This window comes from Nycticebus coucang, chromosome 12 (assembly GCF_027406575.1).
Source record: "Nycticebus coucang isolate mNycCou1 chromosome 12, mNycCou1.pri, whole genome shotgun sequence".
In the NCBI taxonomy this organism is placed as follows: Eukaryota; Metazoa; Chordata; class Mammalia; order Primates; family Lorisidae; genus Nycticebus; species Nycticebus coucang.
Window position 1 is genome coordinate 109,207,903 of NC_069791.1, and position 19,794 is coordinate 109,227,696.

The 19,794-nt window shown below is 43.1% G+C and overlaps 1 protein-coding gene across 3 annotated transcripts in view; it reads left to right on the forward strand.

Moving 5' to 3' along the window:
- The first annotated feature begins 2,277 nt into the window (after window positions 1-2,277).
- SNX29 (sorting nexin 29) overlaps window positions 2,278-19,794 on the forward strand; it is a 640,705-nt gene continuing 623,188 nt past the window's right edge. For all 3 annotated transcript variants that reach the window (XM_053556354.1, XM_053556355.1, XM_053556356.1), the window contains exon 1: window positions 2,278-2,374. In XM_053556354.1, coding sequence (XP_053412329.1) covers window positions 2,368-2,374 — 7 coding nt within the window. In that variant the 5' untranslated portion in view covers window positions 2,278-2,367. The remainder of the gene's footprint in view (window positions 2,375-19,794) is intronic.

A 19,794-nucleotide genomic window follows, 5' to 3' on the forward strand; every position in this document is an offset into this window, starting at 1 on the left:
CACCAACCAAACTCATTTTTACATTCTCTCATAGTCCAGATACATAACTCTTATCTATATATTTTTAAGTCTTTTAATTTTTATTACTCAAAAAAGCTTCATTTTATTTAGCTTTCTGACTTGGTGCTTGTGCCTCAACACTTTCACGATTTTCTGCTCCTCAGTAAGGAAAGCACGCTTGATCCTGTCATGAACACATTTAGCACACGTGGAACCACCATAGGCCCTGCTGACATTTTTTTTTTTTTTAAACAACCTCATAAGAACTTTAGGTCTCATGGCGGGAACCCCTCGAAGTCTGGCTGGGCACATGCCACATGCAGATTTTGGTGCTTTCCTAACCTTCTTGGTATAAAGGTAAATAATTCTATTACCAGGGGTTCAGGACAGCCTGGTTTTGTTAGAGGCTATATTGTAGAAAAGCATATGACGGTATGTCAACCACTGCACCATTCTGAGTGCTCCAGACAGCATCCCCAGAGGAGAAAAAATAAGCTTTTTTTGTTGTTGTTGAGACAGAGTTTGTTGCCCTCGGTAGAGTGTCATGGCATTACAGCTCACAGCAACCTCAAACTCTTAGGCTTAAGAGAACTCCACGTTCTCTTGCCTCAGCCTCCCAAGTAGCTGGGACTACAGGTGCCCACTACAAGCCGGCTATTTTTGTTGTTGTTGTTGTAGTTGTCCTTGTTTGGCAGGCCAGGACTTGGTTAGCTGGCGCCCTAGCTGCTGAGCTAAAAGAACTATATTTTGAGACAATGTAATATGGTGTACAGACTAACTTGCATGGAACTTCTTTCACTTAATGTTATTGGCTTTGCCTCATATTTCTAGGCTTTAAAATCAACATTTTCAACTACTACAAGACATTCCTTGTGTGCTGGGCCATGATTTACTCAGCTATTCTTCTGTAGCTGGGCTTTGGTGCTTTCCACTTGTTCACTATTATAAATAACATTGCAGAGCTCTGGGCCTCTGCTGAGTTGCTTCCTTAAAGGTAAATTTTAGAGATTATGTGTTGAGAGGCAATGCAGTAGGAAGAACACAGGGATTTGGGGTCACCAAAACAGGGCAGGGATTCTGGCTCTATTTCCTAGGGGGGCTTGGTCGCCAATTACTAGTGGATTAAGTCTCAGTCAGCATTACAAAAAAGAAAGAAAATAAAAGAGAATACAGGGATCATTACAAAAATTGTGATACAGAAAAATGAAGAAACATAAAATCCCTATCACAGATACAAATGAAGGCCTCCCCTGCAACACAATAAGCCAAGCAACCTGAAACTTGCACTGGTGAATCAGAAAGGAGGACAGGGGCTGTGTTTCCTGGGAGTGAAACAATAGACCATAACACAGTCTGTCTCAAAACTGTCATACAGACCAACACACGTTACCTACAGATTTGTTTTGTTAAACATCTCCTTCAATTTATGCATATGTGATGTAAAACGTTATTTTTTAAAACTCTGGGTGTGGGCAAAAAAGTTGGAAAATATTCCTTCAACCTTTCTGATCCCCTTTCCTCCGGGGGCAATAACCTGAACTTCATAAGGATGTTGTGAAAGTGTTCATGCTCAGTCCTTCATCTTCTCCACGTTCACAAGCCACCACCGTGGCCTGGACAACTGTAACAGGGTCCTAACTGGCTACTCTTTTTTCACCCTGCCCCATTCCATTTTATTCTCATCCCAGGAAGAGTGATGTCTTAAAACCTAATTCAGATCATGTCACTCTCCTGCTTGATTTCTTGGATGACCTCCCAGTCCCCTACTTACCTGCGTTTACTCCTTACCCAGGACTGCAAAGCCCTCCCCCCCATCTCCTTCGCGTCACCACTCTTGGCTCACTCCCCCGCTGGCGCCAGTGAACCCCTCCAGCTATCCGGAACGCCTTTCCCGGGGACCTGAGCCGGCTCCCACTCATTAGCTACATCTGGGTTCAAAAGCCGCTTCTTTAAAAAGACCCTCCGAGACTGCCCATCTGCCCACGCTTGGGCCCATTACTTTTTTTAAATTTCCCCTCCAGCTCGTACCCCTCAGGAACGACGCTGTCTCGTTGCTTCAGTCAGGGGGCCCGACAGAGGTGTGAGCCCCAGGAAGGCGGGAAGGCGTCTCCTCGCGGAGTCTCGCCGCCGCTTGTCGCCTCGCAGCCTCTCCAGCCCAGTTCTCCAGCGCAGGCCGCCGGCTCGCTCCAAACCCGCGCCGAGTTTACTTTCCGGGTCGGGGGGCGGGGCCTCGGGGCGGCGAGCTCCACTTCCGGGGCGGAGCTGCTGGGGCGGGGCGCGCTGTCTCCCGGCCTGTCTAGAGCTCGGCGGCTGCAGAAGCGGCTGTGGTGGCGGCACGGCGCGGCCACCGGTCCGGGGAGCTGCACCATGAGCGGTGAGTAGCGGCTCCGCCGCTGTCACCCGTCCTGGCCGCCCCGGATCCCGCTGCTCCAGCTGCACACTCTGGTCCCCGAGTCCCGTGCCTCTCTGGCTCTCAGCTCCCCGGTCCGTATCTCCGCTTCCTGACCCCTTGGCGCCAGGACCCTGATGCCTGGCACCGGGTCACCTGCAGTTCTCTGACGCCCCAGAGGCCAGGCACTCTAGTCTCTTGACTCCTGTCCGTCAGTTACAACCAGCTGCTAGACCTCTGCCCCTCAGGCCCCTCTAGTCCTATCCCCTTGCCCAGTTGCCAGACCCCCCGGTTCGGAGACATCCCGTGCCTCAGTCCCTCCCAGCTCCTAGATCCGGTCCCCTGGCTGCCCAGTCCTTTTCCTTACCCAGGGCCCTTGTCTCCAGTCACTCGAGTTTCCACACTAGCAGAATGTCTCTGGACTCTTAGTTTGCTGGCCCTGTGCGCCCATGTCCTACTACCTCCCTGTCTTCAGAGAACTCTCAGCTCTGCAACTCCTTTGTCTTCTCCATCTTCTTATTTCCCCACCACTGTCAGTGCTTCTCTATTCCAGCCACCAGTTGTTCCCAGTTACCCTCTCCGGTCCTTGCATTTCCGTTATTCTTTCGTACTCCTTCCATTTCTTATTTCTTGTCCTAGCTCATCATTTAGGGTTTCTCTGTCCTGTCCTGCAGCCCTTCCCTTCTGTCCAGTGCCTGGCCCTTCTAGGAACCGTTGCTTTGCCCTTTTCAGTTCAAAACTCTTGCCACCAGCGAGAGGGTGTTTTCGGAGGGGAGGCTGATAGTGAGAGGGAGGTGGGACAGCTCGTCCTCAGTGTTTCTCAAGTTTAGTCCTTTCTGACTGGATGTTCACCCTCCTTTCCTCGGAAGAGTCCTATTGGTGTTTTGGTGCTAAGTCATTCCTGGGTGGAGATGGGAGTGACTCAGGGAAGCCTCTCAGCTTACCCCTGTCTTTTTGGCCAGTCTGAATCTGGATTTACTTAGGGAGGACCCGCCTACCCTCCTAGTACCCGTTTTTCTCTCACCATGGAATTGCTTCTCAGGAATCCCTGCATCCAGCTCCCTTGTCACAGCTTTCCACATAGGTATTTCTGGAGATTGAGAAGGCTCAATGCAGAGGGGATACCTGTATTCACTTTTACCTTTTAAGCTATTTGTGTGGATTTTTAATATTTATTTATTTATTTTTGCAGTTTTTGGCCGGGGCCGGGTTTGAACCTGCCACCTCTGGTATATGGGGCCGCTGCCCTGTGTGGATTTTTTTTTTTTAAACTAGCTTTATGCCTTTTGTTTTTCTGTTTAAGAGCAAGATTTGTGAAATTGATCGTCCTAAGGATGGGGTGGTGAGGGGGAGTTTCCTGGGAGATAGTCCACCTTTTGTTGGCAGAGCAAATGGTTTTTCTGATTCTTGAACATCAGTGATAGCACAATAAAGAGGTCATGAGCTGGCTTCCACCAGGAGGTGATGTAGTTTGGTATAAATGCAGGTCTTGGACCCAGACATCCTGAGTTCAAATCCTGGTTCTGCCAGGTAAAACAGTGTGATTTAGAGTAAGTCACTTGACCTTTCTGCAGAGTATAAGTCCCAGCAAAATAGGGATATGTGATAGAACCTGTCTTCTAGGCTTGTTGTAGTGACTAGATAATAACGTTCAAGTAAAGTGATTTGGTATTGTGCCTCTCACATAAGGCGTGTCAGGATCTCAGAACTGTTGATGTTGTTTCCATAAGGACCCATGCGGGGTGGAGATGAGGTTATTTCTTGGCCCAGTTCTGGCACAAGATCTGGAACTGGGTGTTCTCCGAAAATCTTTTTCTTTTAACATGACCTATGACCAAGGATCTCTGCTACAAGCTCACAGTGCTGGATTATTCTCTGGTCTATATTAATCACTGGAGGAAATGAAATTGGTAAATCAAAGGAAGTTAGTCAATGTATCTTTCAAGGGGCAACTTAGTATAGACTCAGGAAGTTTTTAAAATTTAATTTAAAAATCATTAGGTTTAGAGCCAAACAAATTATAAAAGGATACCAACAAATGGCTTTTTAGGAAAAAGCATTAAGGATGAAAGCCTTCATTAGGAAGGATTGTAATTGAGGCAGAAAAAGTGATCTCTTGGGATAGAAGGGGAAGTCCAAGGGTACATTTATTCATTTCTTGAGAATGCCGTTCAAAATGGGCTTCCTCAATTATGGTGATAATTGGTATATGATAAATAATGTGGCTTAGAAATATTTCCTCACTTTCTTCTGTCTTTTTTTTTAAGTAGAAAATTTCAAATATTATGAAAGTGGAGAGAATAGTATAATGAACTCCCACGTACCATCACATGGCTTAAACAGGTACCAGCACATGACCATTTTATCTGTATCCCTACCTACTCCCCACTCCTCTCCCCAGTTTATTTTGAAGCAAATCCCAGATACAGTATCATTTCACCTATAAATATTTTCACGTGTATCTCTGAAATACAGGGACTCCTTTATAAAAAACATAATTTGGGCTGGGTATGGTGGTTCACGCCTGTAATCCTAGCACTTCGGGAGGCTAAGGTGGGAGGATTGCTTGAGGCCAGGAGTTAGAGACAGGTTGAGCAAGAGCTGTCTCTGTCTATACAAAAAATGCAAAAATTAGCTAGGCGTTGTGGCATGCCCCTGTAGTCCCAGCTACTTGGGAGGCTAAGGTGAGAGGATCACTTGAGCCCAGGAGTTTGAGGTTGCAGTGAGACAGAGTAAGACTGTCTCAAAAAAATAAAAACCAAAAAACCATAATAACATTATCATACCTATAAGAAATTAGTATTGATTTTTAAATATCATCAAAAATTTAATCAGCCTTCTAACGTTTTTTTTTTCTTTTTTTTTGAGACAGAGTCTCTGTTGCCCGACTAGAATGCCATGGCATGAGCCTAGTTCACAAGAACCTCAAATTCCTGAGTTCAAGCGATTCTCCTGCGTCAGCCTCCCGAGTAGCTAGGACTGTAGGTGCTTGACATAATGCCTGGCTAATTTTTCTATTTTTGGTAGAGACAGGGTCTCATTCTTGCTCAGGTTGGTCTCTAACTCCTGAGCTCAAGGGATCCTCCTGCCTTGGCCTTCCAAAGTGCTGGGATTATAGGCCTCTGTGAGCTACCACACCAGGCAGTCCTCTTTACTTTTTAGTATATTCACAAAGTTGTGCAAACATTACCATAATCAATTTCAGAATGTTTTCATCACCCAGGAAAGAAACCTTGTATCCATTAGCAGTCACTCCTGATTCCTCCTTCTCTCAGCCCCTGACAACCACTAATCTACTTTCTATCTTTATAGATTTCCTATGGTCAACATTTCATATACATGAAATCATTCAGTATGAAACCTTTTATATCTAGCCTTTTTCACTAAGTGTGATGTACTTGAGGTTCAGCCATATTGTAGCATGTATCTGTGCTTCATTCCTTTTTGTAGCCAAATAATATTCCATTGTATGGATACTGCACATTTTGTTTATCAGTTGGTGGACATTTGGGTTGTTTTCACTTTTTAGCTATTATGAATAATGCTGCTGTGAACGTCCATGCACAGGTTTTGGTGTGTGCATTTGTTTTAATTTCTCTTGGGTATGTATCTGAATACAATTGCTGGGTCATGTAGGACTGTTTGAGGGACTGTTTTCTGAAATGACAGCAGCATTTTAAATTCCCACAAGCAATATGGGAGGGTTCTACTTTCTCCACATCCTCAGCAGCAGTCTTTTTGATAATAGGAATTCTAGTGAGTGTGAAGTACTATCCCTCTGTGGTTGACTGGTGATGTTGAACATCTTCCATGCGCTGATTGGCCAACTGTATATCTTCTTTGGAGAAATGCCTGTGCATATCCTTTGCCTGGTTTTTAATTGGGTTTCCCTTTTTTTTTTTGAACTTGTAGCAATGCTGTATAATTTCTGGATGCAAGTTCTTTATCAGATAGATTGTTTATAAAAGTTTCCCCCATTTTGTGTGCTGTCTTTTCATTTGCTTGATGGTATTATTTGAAGCACAAAGTCTGTTTTTAAACTACAGGTTCCCCTTCAATCTCTCTTTTCTCTTGCAATTTTTTTTTTTAAGGAACCAGTCATTTATCTTAAGGATTCTTTTTTTTTTTTTTTTTTTTTGTAGTTTTTGGCCAGGGCTGGGTTTGGACCCACCACCTCTGGTATGTGGGGCCAGCGCGCCACTCCTTTGAGCTACAGGCGCCGCCCTGTCTTGATTCTTTGCAGGATTTTGCTGATTGTATCCATTGGTTTAGCTTAACATGTTTCTCAGTGTCTTGTATATCCTATACATTGGCAATTAGTCTTTGTGTGTGTGTGCCAGGAATACCATGTGGAGATGGGCTGTATTTTTGAGTTGAAAATGTTTATGTAGAGGCAGAGGTCAGATCAGTTCAAGGCTGAATACATTAAGTGCAAACAACTGGAAGGTAGAATGGCCCTAGGTAATGCGCGCACAATATTAATGGGTATCATGAGGCCAAAGACAACTAAGAAGACCATTAATAGGGTATGAACAAACATTATATGGTCTGTATGGTCACATGATGGGAAACCTCAAAGATGTTGAAAGAAATAATATGGATTTATACTTATCACTCTCTCAATGTTAATATTCTCTAAAAAAAGCAAGATGTAGAATTATACTAAAATATATGCCTTATGCAAATTAAAAAATATATAAGACAACATTTACTTATCATATGTGCATGTAAAATTGAACAGATTATCAGGAAGAAAAGATACTTGCTAGACATGTGTGGGTAGTTGTCTTAGGGCAGTAGTGGTCACAATTTATTTATGTATCTTTAAAGCAAGATAAGAATAACTTGCTTGCCAGCTTCTTAAAGCTAAGAAATTCTGATTTCCAGATAATGCTTTTACTCTTACTGGAAAAGTGGAACTTGTAGAACCAGAAAGTTATTATTCTCAAGCATTGTCTTTTGTAAGACTTTATATTTGAGGGTCCCTAATGCTCCTTTCCTTACGTAATTATTTTTTCAGGAATTATTCTGAAGTTAGAAGGACACTAAAATTCTGTTTCAAGGGTAGGGAAAGCCAGGCCACAGAGCAAATCATTTGTGGAACAAACTCCTAGTGCCTGATGTGTCAGAGTTTTGGGCTTAGTGGGTAATTTACTGCTGTTTTTTGCCTGATGTTTATGTACATTTTGACAGTGTTTTCTTATTTTTCTGGAATGTTGAATGTCATGGTTTTCTCCTTGGCATTGACAAGACCTTTCCACTAGTGGCTTGTACTTAGAATAAGGAATCAGCTGAAACAAGTGAATAGAAAAAGAACACTCATGGTTTTCATTCAAAGTAGGAAAGTAATGCTATCAACATATTTCTTTTTCCTCTACGAAGGCATTGGGTTGGTTTATTATGGTGGGATGTAAGAATGTAAGAAGTAAGGGGGATTGTACAGAGTAATGTCAGCAAACATTTGACCACCTCCTATGCTAGCAAGTGGCAATGGACTCAACACTGACTCTCCTGCTTCCCTGATGCAGAACTGTGTCCGGGAAACCAATAGGAAGTCAAGTTCATAGAGCTTTTCAAGTTCAGAACTAAAATCCAAGATTTTATGGACTTCTCTAAATTTTGGCAATTTGTACATAATTCCAGATAAAGTACCTTCCATCTGCCACCATCTTATATCGGCCATGCATTCTCAGTGGCGTGATAACACCCCCAAGGGGTGGAAATTGGTTCTTGAAGGATTTAAAAATTTACTCTTAAAAAAAAATTTTTACTCTTTTGTACTCAGGAGTTTGAGGTTTCTGTGAGCTAAGCTACTGCCAGGGCACTCTACTGTGGGCAACAGAATGAGACTCTGTCCCCCCTACCCCCCAAAAAAGAGTACTCTTTAGCGTACTAGTAGAACATAAGTAGTACTCTTTAGATATGCTAGTAGAACATAAACAGACGTAAATTGTATCTATAGTATTAATATTTTATGGAAGGAATGATCAGGAAAAAAGTGTCTGAAAAGTATCCTATGGAGGGAAATAATGAAAAAAAGATTGAGCGAAACGCTGACATGGACTGAAGTGACTGTACTGTTATCAGACACCTTGCCTTCACCTTAACATCCCAGGAAAGACTGACCACGTTGCTGCCTGGACGCCGTACTGATCTCTTTCATGGTCTATAGTCCGTCTTCAATCCTTCATTTTGCATGTGGCACAATCTTTATTGACTGTCCCTGTAGAGACTTAGCTTATCTTCTTTTTTTTCTTTCTGTTCTTGTTATAAGTAAAGCATTTTTGTACAGGGTAGTTTTCCTTCCTTTGGGTTTTTAGGATGATTTCCCAAAAGCAGCACTAACATCAAGTTGCCATTCTTGATCGGTGGTTTTCCTTCCTTTAGATCGTGTTTTTAGGGTGATTTCCCAAAAATTTACACCAACACCGTTGTTGTTCTTGATTGTTTTTTCCCAAAGCAGTTGTGTTTGTTTGAAATGGTGCCAGGAAGGATGACAGCTCTACTGGCAGCGGAGACTGGCTGGAAATTTGGGTTTACCACTCAGCAAACAGGACTTGGTTGATTATTTGGTGCATCCTCTCTCGCTTACCAAAGGGCTATACCAAAGGTGTCATCGAAGCAAATTGAACAAAGGTACCACAGAAGTTTCACGAGAGCAATGTTGGTGTGTTAGCCAGCACTCTTTTCAACTGACAGAGCGAAAGGTGATCAAACTGATTTCAGCAACATTATAGTGTCTTATAATGTAAAAGTCTAGGGATTAGGCCAGGCACGGTGGCTCACGCCTGTAATCTTAGCACTCTGGGAGGCTGAGGCAGGTGGATTGCTTCAGCTCAGGAGTTTGAGACCAGCCTGAGGAAGAGCGAGATCCTATCTCTAAAAATAGTGGGGTGTTGGGCGGCACCTGTGGCTCAAAGGAGTAGGGCGCCGGCCCCATATGCCAGAGGTGATGGGTTCAAACCCAGCCCCGACCAAAAACTTAAAAAAAAAAAAAATAGCCGGATGTTGTGGCAGGTGCCTGTAGTCCTAGCTATTTGGGAGCCCAAGAGTTGGATGTTGCTGTGAGCTGTGACACCATGATAGTCTGGTACTGTACCGGGGGTGACAAAGTAAGACTCTGTCTCAAGAAAACACCAAACAGGGCTTGGTGCTTGTAGCTCAAGCGGCTAAGTCGCCAGCCACATACACCTGAGCTGGCAGGTTCGAATCCAGCCCGGGCCCACCAAACAACAATGATGGCTGCAACTAAAAAATAGCTGGGCATTGTGGGGGGCACCTGTAGTCCCAGCTACTTGGGAGGTGGAGGCAGGAGAATTACTTGAGCCCAAGAGTTGGAGATGGCTGTGAGCTGTGATGTTCCGGCACTCTACCCAGGGCGACAGCTTGAGGCTGTCTCAAAAAAACCAAAAACAAACAAACAAAAAAACAGGGTGACACCTGTGCTCAGTGGGTAGGGCGCCAGCCTCATATACCGGGTTCAAACCTGGACCTGGCCAAACTGCAACAAAAAATAGCCGGGTGTTGTGGCGGGCGCCTGTAATCCCAGCTATTCAGGAGGCTGAGGCAAGAGAATCAATCGCCTAAGCCCAGGAGTTGGAGGTTGCTGTGAGCTGTGTGACGCCATGGCACTCTACCCAGGGCGATAAAGTAAAAACTCTATCTCTACAAAAAACAAAACAAAACAAAAGAAAAAAAGTTAGGGATAGGGCTCGATTTAGGCACTGATGCATTCAGGTGCTGAGGGTCTGTCGGGACTCTTTGTCTAACTCTCAGCTCTGCTTTCCTCTCTCTTGGCTTCATGCATATGCAGCCTCTCTTCCAGTGGAGGCAAGAGGGCTACCAGCAGCTCTTGGGCCAAATCCTGTAACAGACCAATCCCCTGGCAAAGAGTGGACCTCTTTCTACAGGGCTCCAACACAGAGGTTGGGCTGGCCATGGGGTTATCCTAGAATCCTCACTGTGACTCTGGTAGGCCCGGTCTGGATCAAAGTCCAGTCCAGAGCCTAAGGGTTGAGTCTGTCTTACTAAACTGTCTGGATGAAGGATGAACTCTGGGGGGTGTGAGGCGGGTGTTGTAATTTTGATGGAGTGGTTAGGAGTGGTTAGGCCTCATGGCTAAGATGATGTCAGAGCAGAGACCTCATGAGGCAGGGACTTCGGTGAGTTTTGCTCCCAAGCAGCTGGAAAGGGTGAGAATTGCCTTTTTCTGAGGTGGGAGTGGCTGTGGGGAGCAGGTTGGATGAGGGGTGGAGCAGTTTGAAGCCTATAGGGGAGTGAGGACCGGTTCATGCTGACTAGTGCTTGCTGATCCAGGGCCCTTGACAGGCCTGGCAGACAGCGTTTTCTCTGCCTGCTGGACAACAGTCCACTTCCTCTAAGGTAGGACTCTTGCCCACTCCATCTCATTGTTTTTTGCCTGCATTTGTATTTCTTGTAATCTGCTCTTTCCTCCTACAATTAAAAAAAAAAAATCAAAAAACAAAATGAAATTAAATACTATTGTGAAAACAGAAAATACCTTTACATATACCTTCTTAGCACATTAAATATTGAAATTTTTAGGTATTCCATTCTGCCTTTGTTCAGAGCATACAATGTCTGTGCATTTTAAATAATTGCATATGTCTACGTTTGAATTAGGGTGTCCATTTACATTGGGGTTCTCATCCATGTCCCTTCTTTTTGCAATTATTAAAGGCAGCATAGCACTCTACCAAATCGATGTACTGCAGTTATTTAACCTTTCTCCCATTGTAGCAAAAGAAAGTAAATTCTATTTATGATGTTCTAGGATGGGGCTGGCAAACGTTTTCTGTAAAGGGCCAGATAGAAAATATTTTCTGCTTTATGGGCCATTTGGTCTTGCCTCTATTGTGGTGTGAAAGCAGCTGCAGGCATGTAGCTGTGTTCTGATAAAACTTTATTTAGAAAACCTGGCAGTGGCTGGATTTGGCTTGGGGGCTGTGGTTTACTGACCCCTTTATTAGGATTCTACAGTAAAAATCTTTGTGCCCACCATGCTGTCTATAATCAGGCAATCATTGTATTGTGAAAAAACCTTTAGATACAATGATCCTGGACTAAACTCTTTGTTGAAGAATTTGGTCAAATTATGGAACTTTCCCAGCTCTTAATTCCCTCATCAGAAAATGGAAATTAAAACAAGTGCTAGGGGGAGGAGACAAGATGGCTGATTGAAGCCAGCTTTCCACAGAGGCTCCCGTCCAGAAGGAGAGTTAAAGGATAAAAATTCAGCAAGTATCCTGGTGGATTTGAGCTGCACTGAGAGAAGGTTGTAGAACGCACGTCAACCCCGCTGAGGCGAGCTGCGACCACAAGGATACAAACAAAAGGTACAAAATCCATCACCAAGCGGACGGGAGTCCCCTCCCCCATGGGAACGGCTCAGAGTGCCCCACAAACAACCGGTCAGAGTTCAAAGGTCCTCCCACTACACTCCACGGGAGAGACCCCCTAAAAACTGGACCTACCTTCCCTACTAGGGTGCCACGGCGTCCTCCTGCCAGGCATAAAACTGTATAAACTGTATATAGTTTCTACCTGGAATTCTGAGCTCCCAGTCCTCCCCTTTACTCACACTGGGGTCTGGAGGCCAGTCCTGGTCGGTTGGCGGAGATGGGACTGCACCAGAGTGGCAGTTCCTTGAGGCACAGTGCGACAGCCGTCTTTTGGTGACAATACGGCCAGGCATAAAACTGTGTGAAGCTCTGTGTGTTCTTTGCCCGCAACCCCAGGCTCCCAGCGCTCCCCGCACTCCCCTCTGCTGTCACTCCAAGGTCTGGAGGCCTGTCCCCCAGGGGTCCGGGCTCTTGGGCGATTGTTCAAGGGGTGTAGACAGTGCTGGGCTGCAGCCTGTCGGTGCAGACTCTGGGGTACGGGAGCGGAGAGAGGACTGTTGGCCGGAGGGGAGCTACACCGGAGCGGCCGTTGCCTGAGCCATAAAGCAGCGGCCCTCTTTTGCTAGCAATACGGCTCACTACTGAATATTCTGAAGCCACACCCCTGTCTCCCTGGGCAACCAGAGACTCTGAGTTTGCCTGAGGCAACTCCAGCTTGCAAACCAGGGAAACTCCCAGGGTGGGGCTGACCCAGAGGTCCGCTTTACTAAACCTAAGACGCACCTGGCCCTCAGGGGATCGTCAGACTACAGACAATACAGGAGCAAAGACAAGCTGATTTGGAGCTCAATTCAGCTTCTCTTCTGCAGGGGAACTGCAGAGTTGTTCTGTTCTGTTCTGTCAGTAACATTAATCAGGGGCGAGACTGGACCTGAGTGAAAACCCTTCAACCTTCATCAAGTGCCCGAGGTTGTCAGGCCTCACCTCCTCCTGCTGGAGAGAGGCAGAGGGCAGCGGCCTGGCAGACTTCCTTGTGATTCAGGCAGGTACAAACTCTTGGAGTACCGATTCACTACAGGCAACTGGGTCAGCCAACTGCAGGGCTATCAGTGACTGGATGTGAAGTGGTGCAAGGTGGGGAAGGAGGCAGCAACCTTCCCAGACTGATTTATTGGCTGGGTGGCTTCTCCTGACTCCACGCAGCACTGGAGCAAGCCACACCAGAGTAGTCACCAGACCCCTGTGATCCAGTTCTCAGAGACCTCTTAAGCTCTCTCACCCGAGACAGGTGCAGACTGAGACAATTGATTTGGACCTTTTTGAACTGAACCAATCGCCTGAGGACAAATCAGGTGGTGCCCTGGGTGCACCGTGAAGGTTTGATTTTCCTTCTCCACCGTGAAGGTTTGCCGGTGGGGGGTGGGGTGACTTAATTGCTGATATTTCTCCACAGCTGAGACTTCAATCCAAAGTATCTGTTTCACTAGGGTGGAACAGAAACCAGCTGAAAACAAGACAGAACCACTTAGCCCCACCACACCAGACAGGACCCCAGTTTCTCAGGCCACAACACTGTACAGGCCCTCGACAAAGCTCCAGGGGAAAAAAATCAGAGGGAGTAAAACAACCATGGGGCGGAATCAGCGGAAAAACTCTGGTAACATGAATAACCAGAATAGATCAACCCCCCCAAGGAAAGATATGGCAGATGCAATTGAAGATCCCATTCGTAAACAACTGGCTGAGATGTCAGAAATCGAATTCAGAATTTGGATTGCAGACAAGATTAACAAAGTGGAATTAGGAATTTGAGGAGAAATTCAAAAGCTGTCTCAAGAATTTAACGAATTTAAAGACAAAACCACCAAAGACTTAGACACACTGAAGCAAGAATTTGCAGCCCTCAAAGATATGAAAAATACAGTAGACTCCCTCAGCAACAGAATGGAGCAAGCAGAAGAAAGGATTTCTGACATCGAAGATAAAACCTTTGAATGCTCCCAAACTCTCAAAGAGGAAGAGAAATGGAGAGCAAAAACGGATCACTCTCTCCGAGAGCTCTGGGATAATTCAAAGAAGGCGAATACCCGAATCATAGGGGTTCCAGAAACAGATGAAGTGGCCTCGCTGGGCACAGAGGCCCTTCTGCATGAAATTATAAAAGAGAATTTTCCAGACATGCCTAGAGAATCTGAAATTCAGATAGCAGACAGCTTCAGAACCCCAGCACGACTCAACCCCAATAAGACATCCCCCAGGCATATCATAATTAACTTCACTAAAGTTAATATGAAGGAAAAAATCCTCAAAGCTGCCAGGAGAAAGAAAACCATTACCTTCAAAGGGAAGAATATTAGAATGACTGCAGATCTCTCTGCTGAAACTTTTCAAGCCAGAAGAGGGTGGTCACCGACTTTTAATCTCCTAAAGCAAAATAACTTTCAACCCTGGATCTTGTATCCAGCTAAACTGAGTTTCATTTATGATGGAGAAATTAAATACTTTAATGACATTCATATGTTGGAGAAATTTGCCATAACCAAACCAGCTCTTCAGGATATTCTCAGACCTATCCTCCATAATGACCAACCCAATCCTATACCACAAAAGTAAACTCACTCAGAAACTTCGGATCAAACTCCAATTTCCACACTGGCGAAAGGATTAAAAATGCCCACTGGACTTTTGAAAAACTCAATACCCAAAACTTCACCACACTTATCAATATTCTCCATTAATGTGAACTGCTTAAACTGTCCTCTAAAGAGGCATAGGTTAGCTGATTAGATACAAAAGCTCAGGCCAGATATTTGTTGCATACAAGAGTCACATCTTAACTTAAAAGACAAATACAGACTCAGGGTGAAAGGATGGTTGTCCATATTTCAGGCAAATGGTAATCAGAAAAAAGCAGGTGTTGCCATTTTATTTGCAGATACAATAGACTTTAAACCAACAAAAGTAAGGAAGGACAAGAATGGTCACTTCATATTTGTTAAGGGTAATACTCAATATGATGAGATCTGAATTATTAATATCTATGCACCCAACCAGAATGCACCTCAATTTATAAGAGAAACTCTAACAGACATGAGTAACTTGATTTCCTCCAGCTCCATAATTGTCGGAGATTTCAACACTCCTCTGGCAGTGTTGGATTGATCCTCCAGTAAGAAGCTGAGCAAAGAAATCTTAGATTTAAACCTAACCATCCAACATTTGGATTTAGCAGACATCTACAGAACATTTCATCCCAACAAAACTGAATATACATACTTCTCATCAGCCCACGGAACTTACTCCAAAATCGATCACATCTTAGGTCACAAGTCTAACCTTAGTAAATTTAAAGGAATAGAAATTATTCCATGCATCTTCTCGGACCACCATGGAATAAAATTTGAGCTGAGTAACAACAGGAATCTGCATACTCATACAAAAACATGGAAGTTAAATAACCTTATGCTGAATGATAGCTGGGTCAGAGATGAGATTAAGAAAGAAATCGCCAATTTTTTTGAACAAAACAACAATGAAGACACGAACTATCAGAACCTCTGGGACACCGCAAAGGCAGTTCTAAGAGGGAAATTTATTGCACTACAAGCCTTCCTCAAGAGAACGGAAAGAGAGGAAGTTAACAACTTAATGGGACATCTCAAGCAACTGGAAGAGGAAGAACATTCCAACCCCAAACCCAGTAGAAGAAAAGAAATAACCAAAATTAGAGCAGAACTAAATGAAATTGAAAACAAAAGAATAATACAACAGATCAATTAATCAAAAAGCTGGTTTTTTGAAAAGGTCAATAAAATAGATAAACCTGTGGCCAACCTAATCAGGAAAAAAAGAGTAAAATCTCTAATCTCATCAATCAGAAACAACAAAGATGAAATAACAACAGACTCCTCAGAAATCAAAAAAATCCTTAATGAATATTACAAGAAACTTTATTCTCAGAAATATGAAAATCTGAAGGAAATTGACCAATACTGGGAAGCACGTCACCTTCCAAGACTTAGCCAGAATCAAGTGGAAATTTTGAACAAGCCCATATCAAATTCGGAAATAGCATCAACCATACAAAACCTCCCTAAAAAAAAAGCCCGGGACCAGATGGTTTCACGTCTGAATTCTACCAAACCTTTAAAGAGGAATTAGTACCTATATTACTCAACCTGTTCCAAAATGTAGAAAAAGAAGGAAGACTACCCAACACGTTCTATGAAGCAAACATCACCCTGATCCCCAAACCAGGAGAAGACCCAACAAGAAAAGAAAATTTAGACCGATATCACTAATGAATATAGATGCAAAAATATTCAACAAGATCCTAACAAACAGAATCCAGCAACACATCAAACAAATTATACATCATGACCAAGTCTGTTTTATCCCAGGATCTCAAGGCTGGTTCAATATACGTAAATCTATAAATGTAATCCAGCACATAAACAAATTAAAAAACAAAGACCATATGATTCTCTCAATCGATGCAGAAAAAGCTTTTGATAATATCCAGCATCCCTTCATGATCAGAACACTCAAGAAAATCGGTATAGAAGGGACATTTCTTAAACTGATAGAAGCCATCTACAGCAAACCCACAGCCAATATCATATTGAATGGAGTTAAATTAGAATCATTTCCACTCAGATCAGGAACCAGACAAGGCTGCCCATTGTCTCCATTGCTTTTTAACATTGTAATGGAAGTTTTAGCCACTGCAATTAGGGAAGAAAAGGCGATCAAGGGTATCCATATAGGGTCAGAAGAGATCAAACTTTCGCTCTTCGCAGATGATATGATAGTATATCTGGAAAACACTAGGGACTCTACTACAAAACTTTTAGAAGTGATCAAGGAATACAGCAGCGTCTCAGGTTACAAAATCAACATTCATAAATTGGTAGCCTTTATATATACTAACAACAGTCAAGTTGAAAAAACAGTTAAGGACTCTATCCCATTCACAGTAGTGCCAAAGAAGATGAAATAGTTGGGAATTTATCTAACAAAAGATGTGAAAGATCTCTATAAAGAGAACTATGAAACTCTAAGAAAAGAAATAGCTGAAAATATTAACAAATGGAAAAACATACCATGCTCATGGCTGGGAAGAATCAATATTGTTAAAATGTCTATACTACCCAAAGCAATATATAATTTCAATGCAATCCCGATTAAAGCTCCACTGTCATACTTTAAAGATCTTGAAAAAACAATACTTCATTTTATATGGAATCAGAAAAAACCTCGAATAGCCAAGACATTACTCAGAAATAAAAACAAAGCAGGAGGAATTACGCTACCAGACCTCAGACTATACTACAAATCAATAGTGATCAAAACAGCATGGTATTGGCACAAAAGCAGAGAAGTAGATGTCTGGAACAGAATAGAGAACCAAGAGATGAATCCAGCTACTTACCGTTATTTACTCTTTGACAAGCCAATTAAAAACATTCAGTGGGGAAAAGATTCTCTATTTAAGAAATGGTGCTGGGTGAACTGGCTGGCAACCTGTAGAAGACTGAAAGTGGGCCCACACCTTTCACCATTAACTAAGATAAACTCTCACTGGATCAAAGATTTGAACTTAAGACATGAAACTATAAAAATACTAGAAGAAAGTGCAGGGACAACCCTTGAAGAAATCGGGCTGGGCGAGTATTTTATGAGGAGGACCCCCGGGCAATTGAAGCAGCTTCAAAAATACACTACTGGGACTTGATCAAACTAAAAAGCTTCTGCACAGCCAAGAACACAGTAAGTAAAGCAAGCAAACAGCCCTCAGAATGGGAGAAGATATTTGCAGGTTATGTCTCTGACAAAGGTTTAATAACCAGAATCCACAGAGAACTCAAACACATTAGCAAGAATAGAACAAGGGATCCCATCGCAGGCTGGGGAAGGGATTTGAAGAGAAACTTCTCTGAAGAAGACAGGCACGTGGCCTTCAGACATATGAAAAAATGCTCATCATCTTTAATCATCAGCGAAATGCAAATCAAAACTACTTTGAGATACCATCTAACTCCAGTGAGACTAGCCTATATCACAAAATCCCAAGACCAGAGATGTTGGCACAGATGTGGAGAAAAGGGAACACTTGCACTGCTAGTGGGAATGCAAATTAATACATTCCTTTTGGAAAGAGATATGGAGAACACTTAGAGATCTAAAAATAGATCTGCCATTCAATCCTGTAATTCCTCTACTGGGAATATACCCAGAAGACCAAAAATCACATCATAACAAAGATATTTGTACCAGAATGTTTATTGCAGCTCAATTCTTAGTTGCTAAGTCATGGAAGAAGCCCAAGTGCCCATCAATCCATGAATGGATTAATAAATTGTGGTACATGTACACCATGGAATATTATGCAGCCTTAAAGAAAGACGGAGACTTTACCTCTTTTATGTTTACATGGATGGTATCTCAAGAATGGAAGAAAAAGTACCCAATGTACTCAGCCCTACTATGAAACTAATTTAGGGTTTGCACATGAAAGCTATAACCCAGTTACAACCTAAGAATAGGGGGAAGGGGGAAAGGGAAGGGAGGGGGGGGAAGTGGGTAGAGGGAAGGGGATTGGTGGGATTACACCAGCGGTGCATCTTAGAAGGGTATATGTGAAACTTGGTAAACGGTCTGTAAAGCTAGTGAATGATGCCCCATGATCATATCAATGTACACAGCTATGATTTAATAAAACAAACAAACAAACAAAAAAAAACAAGTGCTAACTGTAGTGCTTTCCTTGCCACCTGGAAGACACAGTGACTAGTGGGGTGCTCATGTGTTCCTCATTTCTCCCATTCCCCCTTAGCTTAATTTCCAAGGTGTCAAAAAGATATTTTGGTATTTGTGTAGCTTTTGGTTCCTTGCCACATTTCTTTTTAGAACATTACAGCATCAATTCATTGTTACCAGTGGTGTGTATATATTAGATTTACTGTCGGTTGTGTTGAGGCACAGAGGGGGGTTAAAAAATGAAAAATATTGGGCGGCTCCTGTGGCTCAAGGAGTAGGGCTCTGGTCCCATATGCCGGAGGTGGTGGGTTCAAACCCAGCCCCGGCCAAAAACCACACACACACAAAAAAATGAAAAATATTACACAGAGAAGTTAAGTCCCTCAAATTGACCTTTACTATCTTATTTTTTGAATGGCATTCACATTAAAGATGTCTTTATGGAGGAAGTCTTAATTTTTATTGAACCAAATAATTTTAATAATTCCATAACTGTTTGTCATCTAGCATTGGGGAGTTTCATTTTAAATGTTTCTTGGTTAATTTCAGTTTGAGGTTGCTGTGAAACCATGGCGCTCTACCAAGGGCGACATAGTGAGACTCTGTCTCAAAAAAATAAATAAAAAAAGGACAAAAAAAAGTTTCAAGGTTAGTTTAGTGCTTACACAAATAATAGTGCCATGTAATAGTTATTAGTAAGCATATAATTTGCATTTCTTCAACCATAAGGGAAGATGTTTTCTTTTTAAGCGTTTGCACACTGCTCCTTAGTGTCTTTTTCCTAGAGCAGGAATTAGCAAATTGGGCTAGCCACTTGTTTTATAAATAAAGTTTTGTTGGAACACAATCTCATCCATTTACTTACTGTTGTCTCTGGCCACTTTCATGCTACAGTGGCAGATTGAGTAACTGTGACAGAGACCACATGGCCTGCAAAGCCTAAAATATTTACTGTTTTGCTCTTTACAGAAAATGTTTGCCAGTCCCTGCTCTAGAGTAAATTATCTGCCCACTTATTTTGCCTTTGATCGTAGACATTATAAGCCCACATGGATGGCTTGCGCCCGCCTGTCTTGAGGCAGAGCCCACCTCTTTACATTGTGTGACGGCAGCACGTCTGTCCTTCTTTCTTGGCCCAGCTGTGCAACTTCATCTCACAGTACTGAGAGCCAGTGCCCTGACGGGAAGAACGTGGAGCAGACAAAACCACTGCCTCACTCTGCTCACTGCATGTGCAGACAGCTGTTGTGTCCTGTGCTGTTCTGGTCCTCTCCGTTTAAAGTA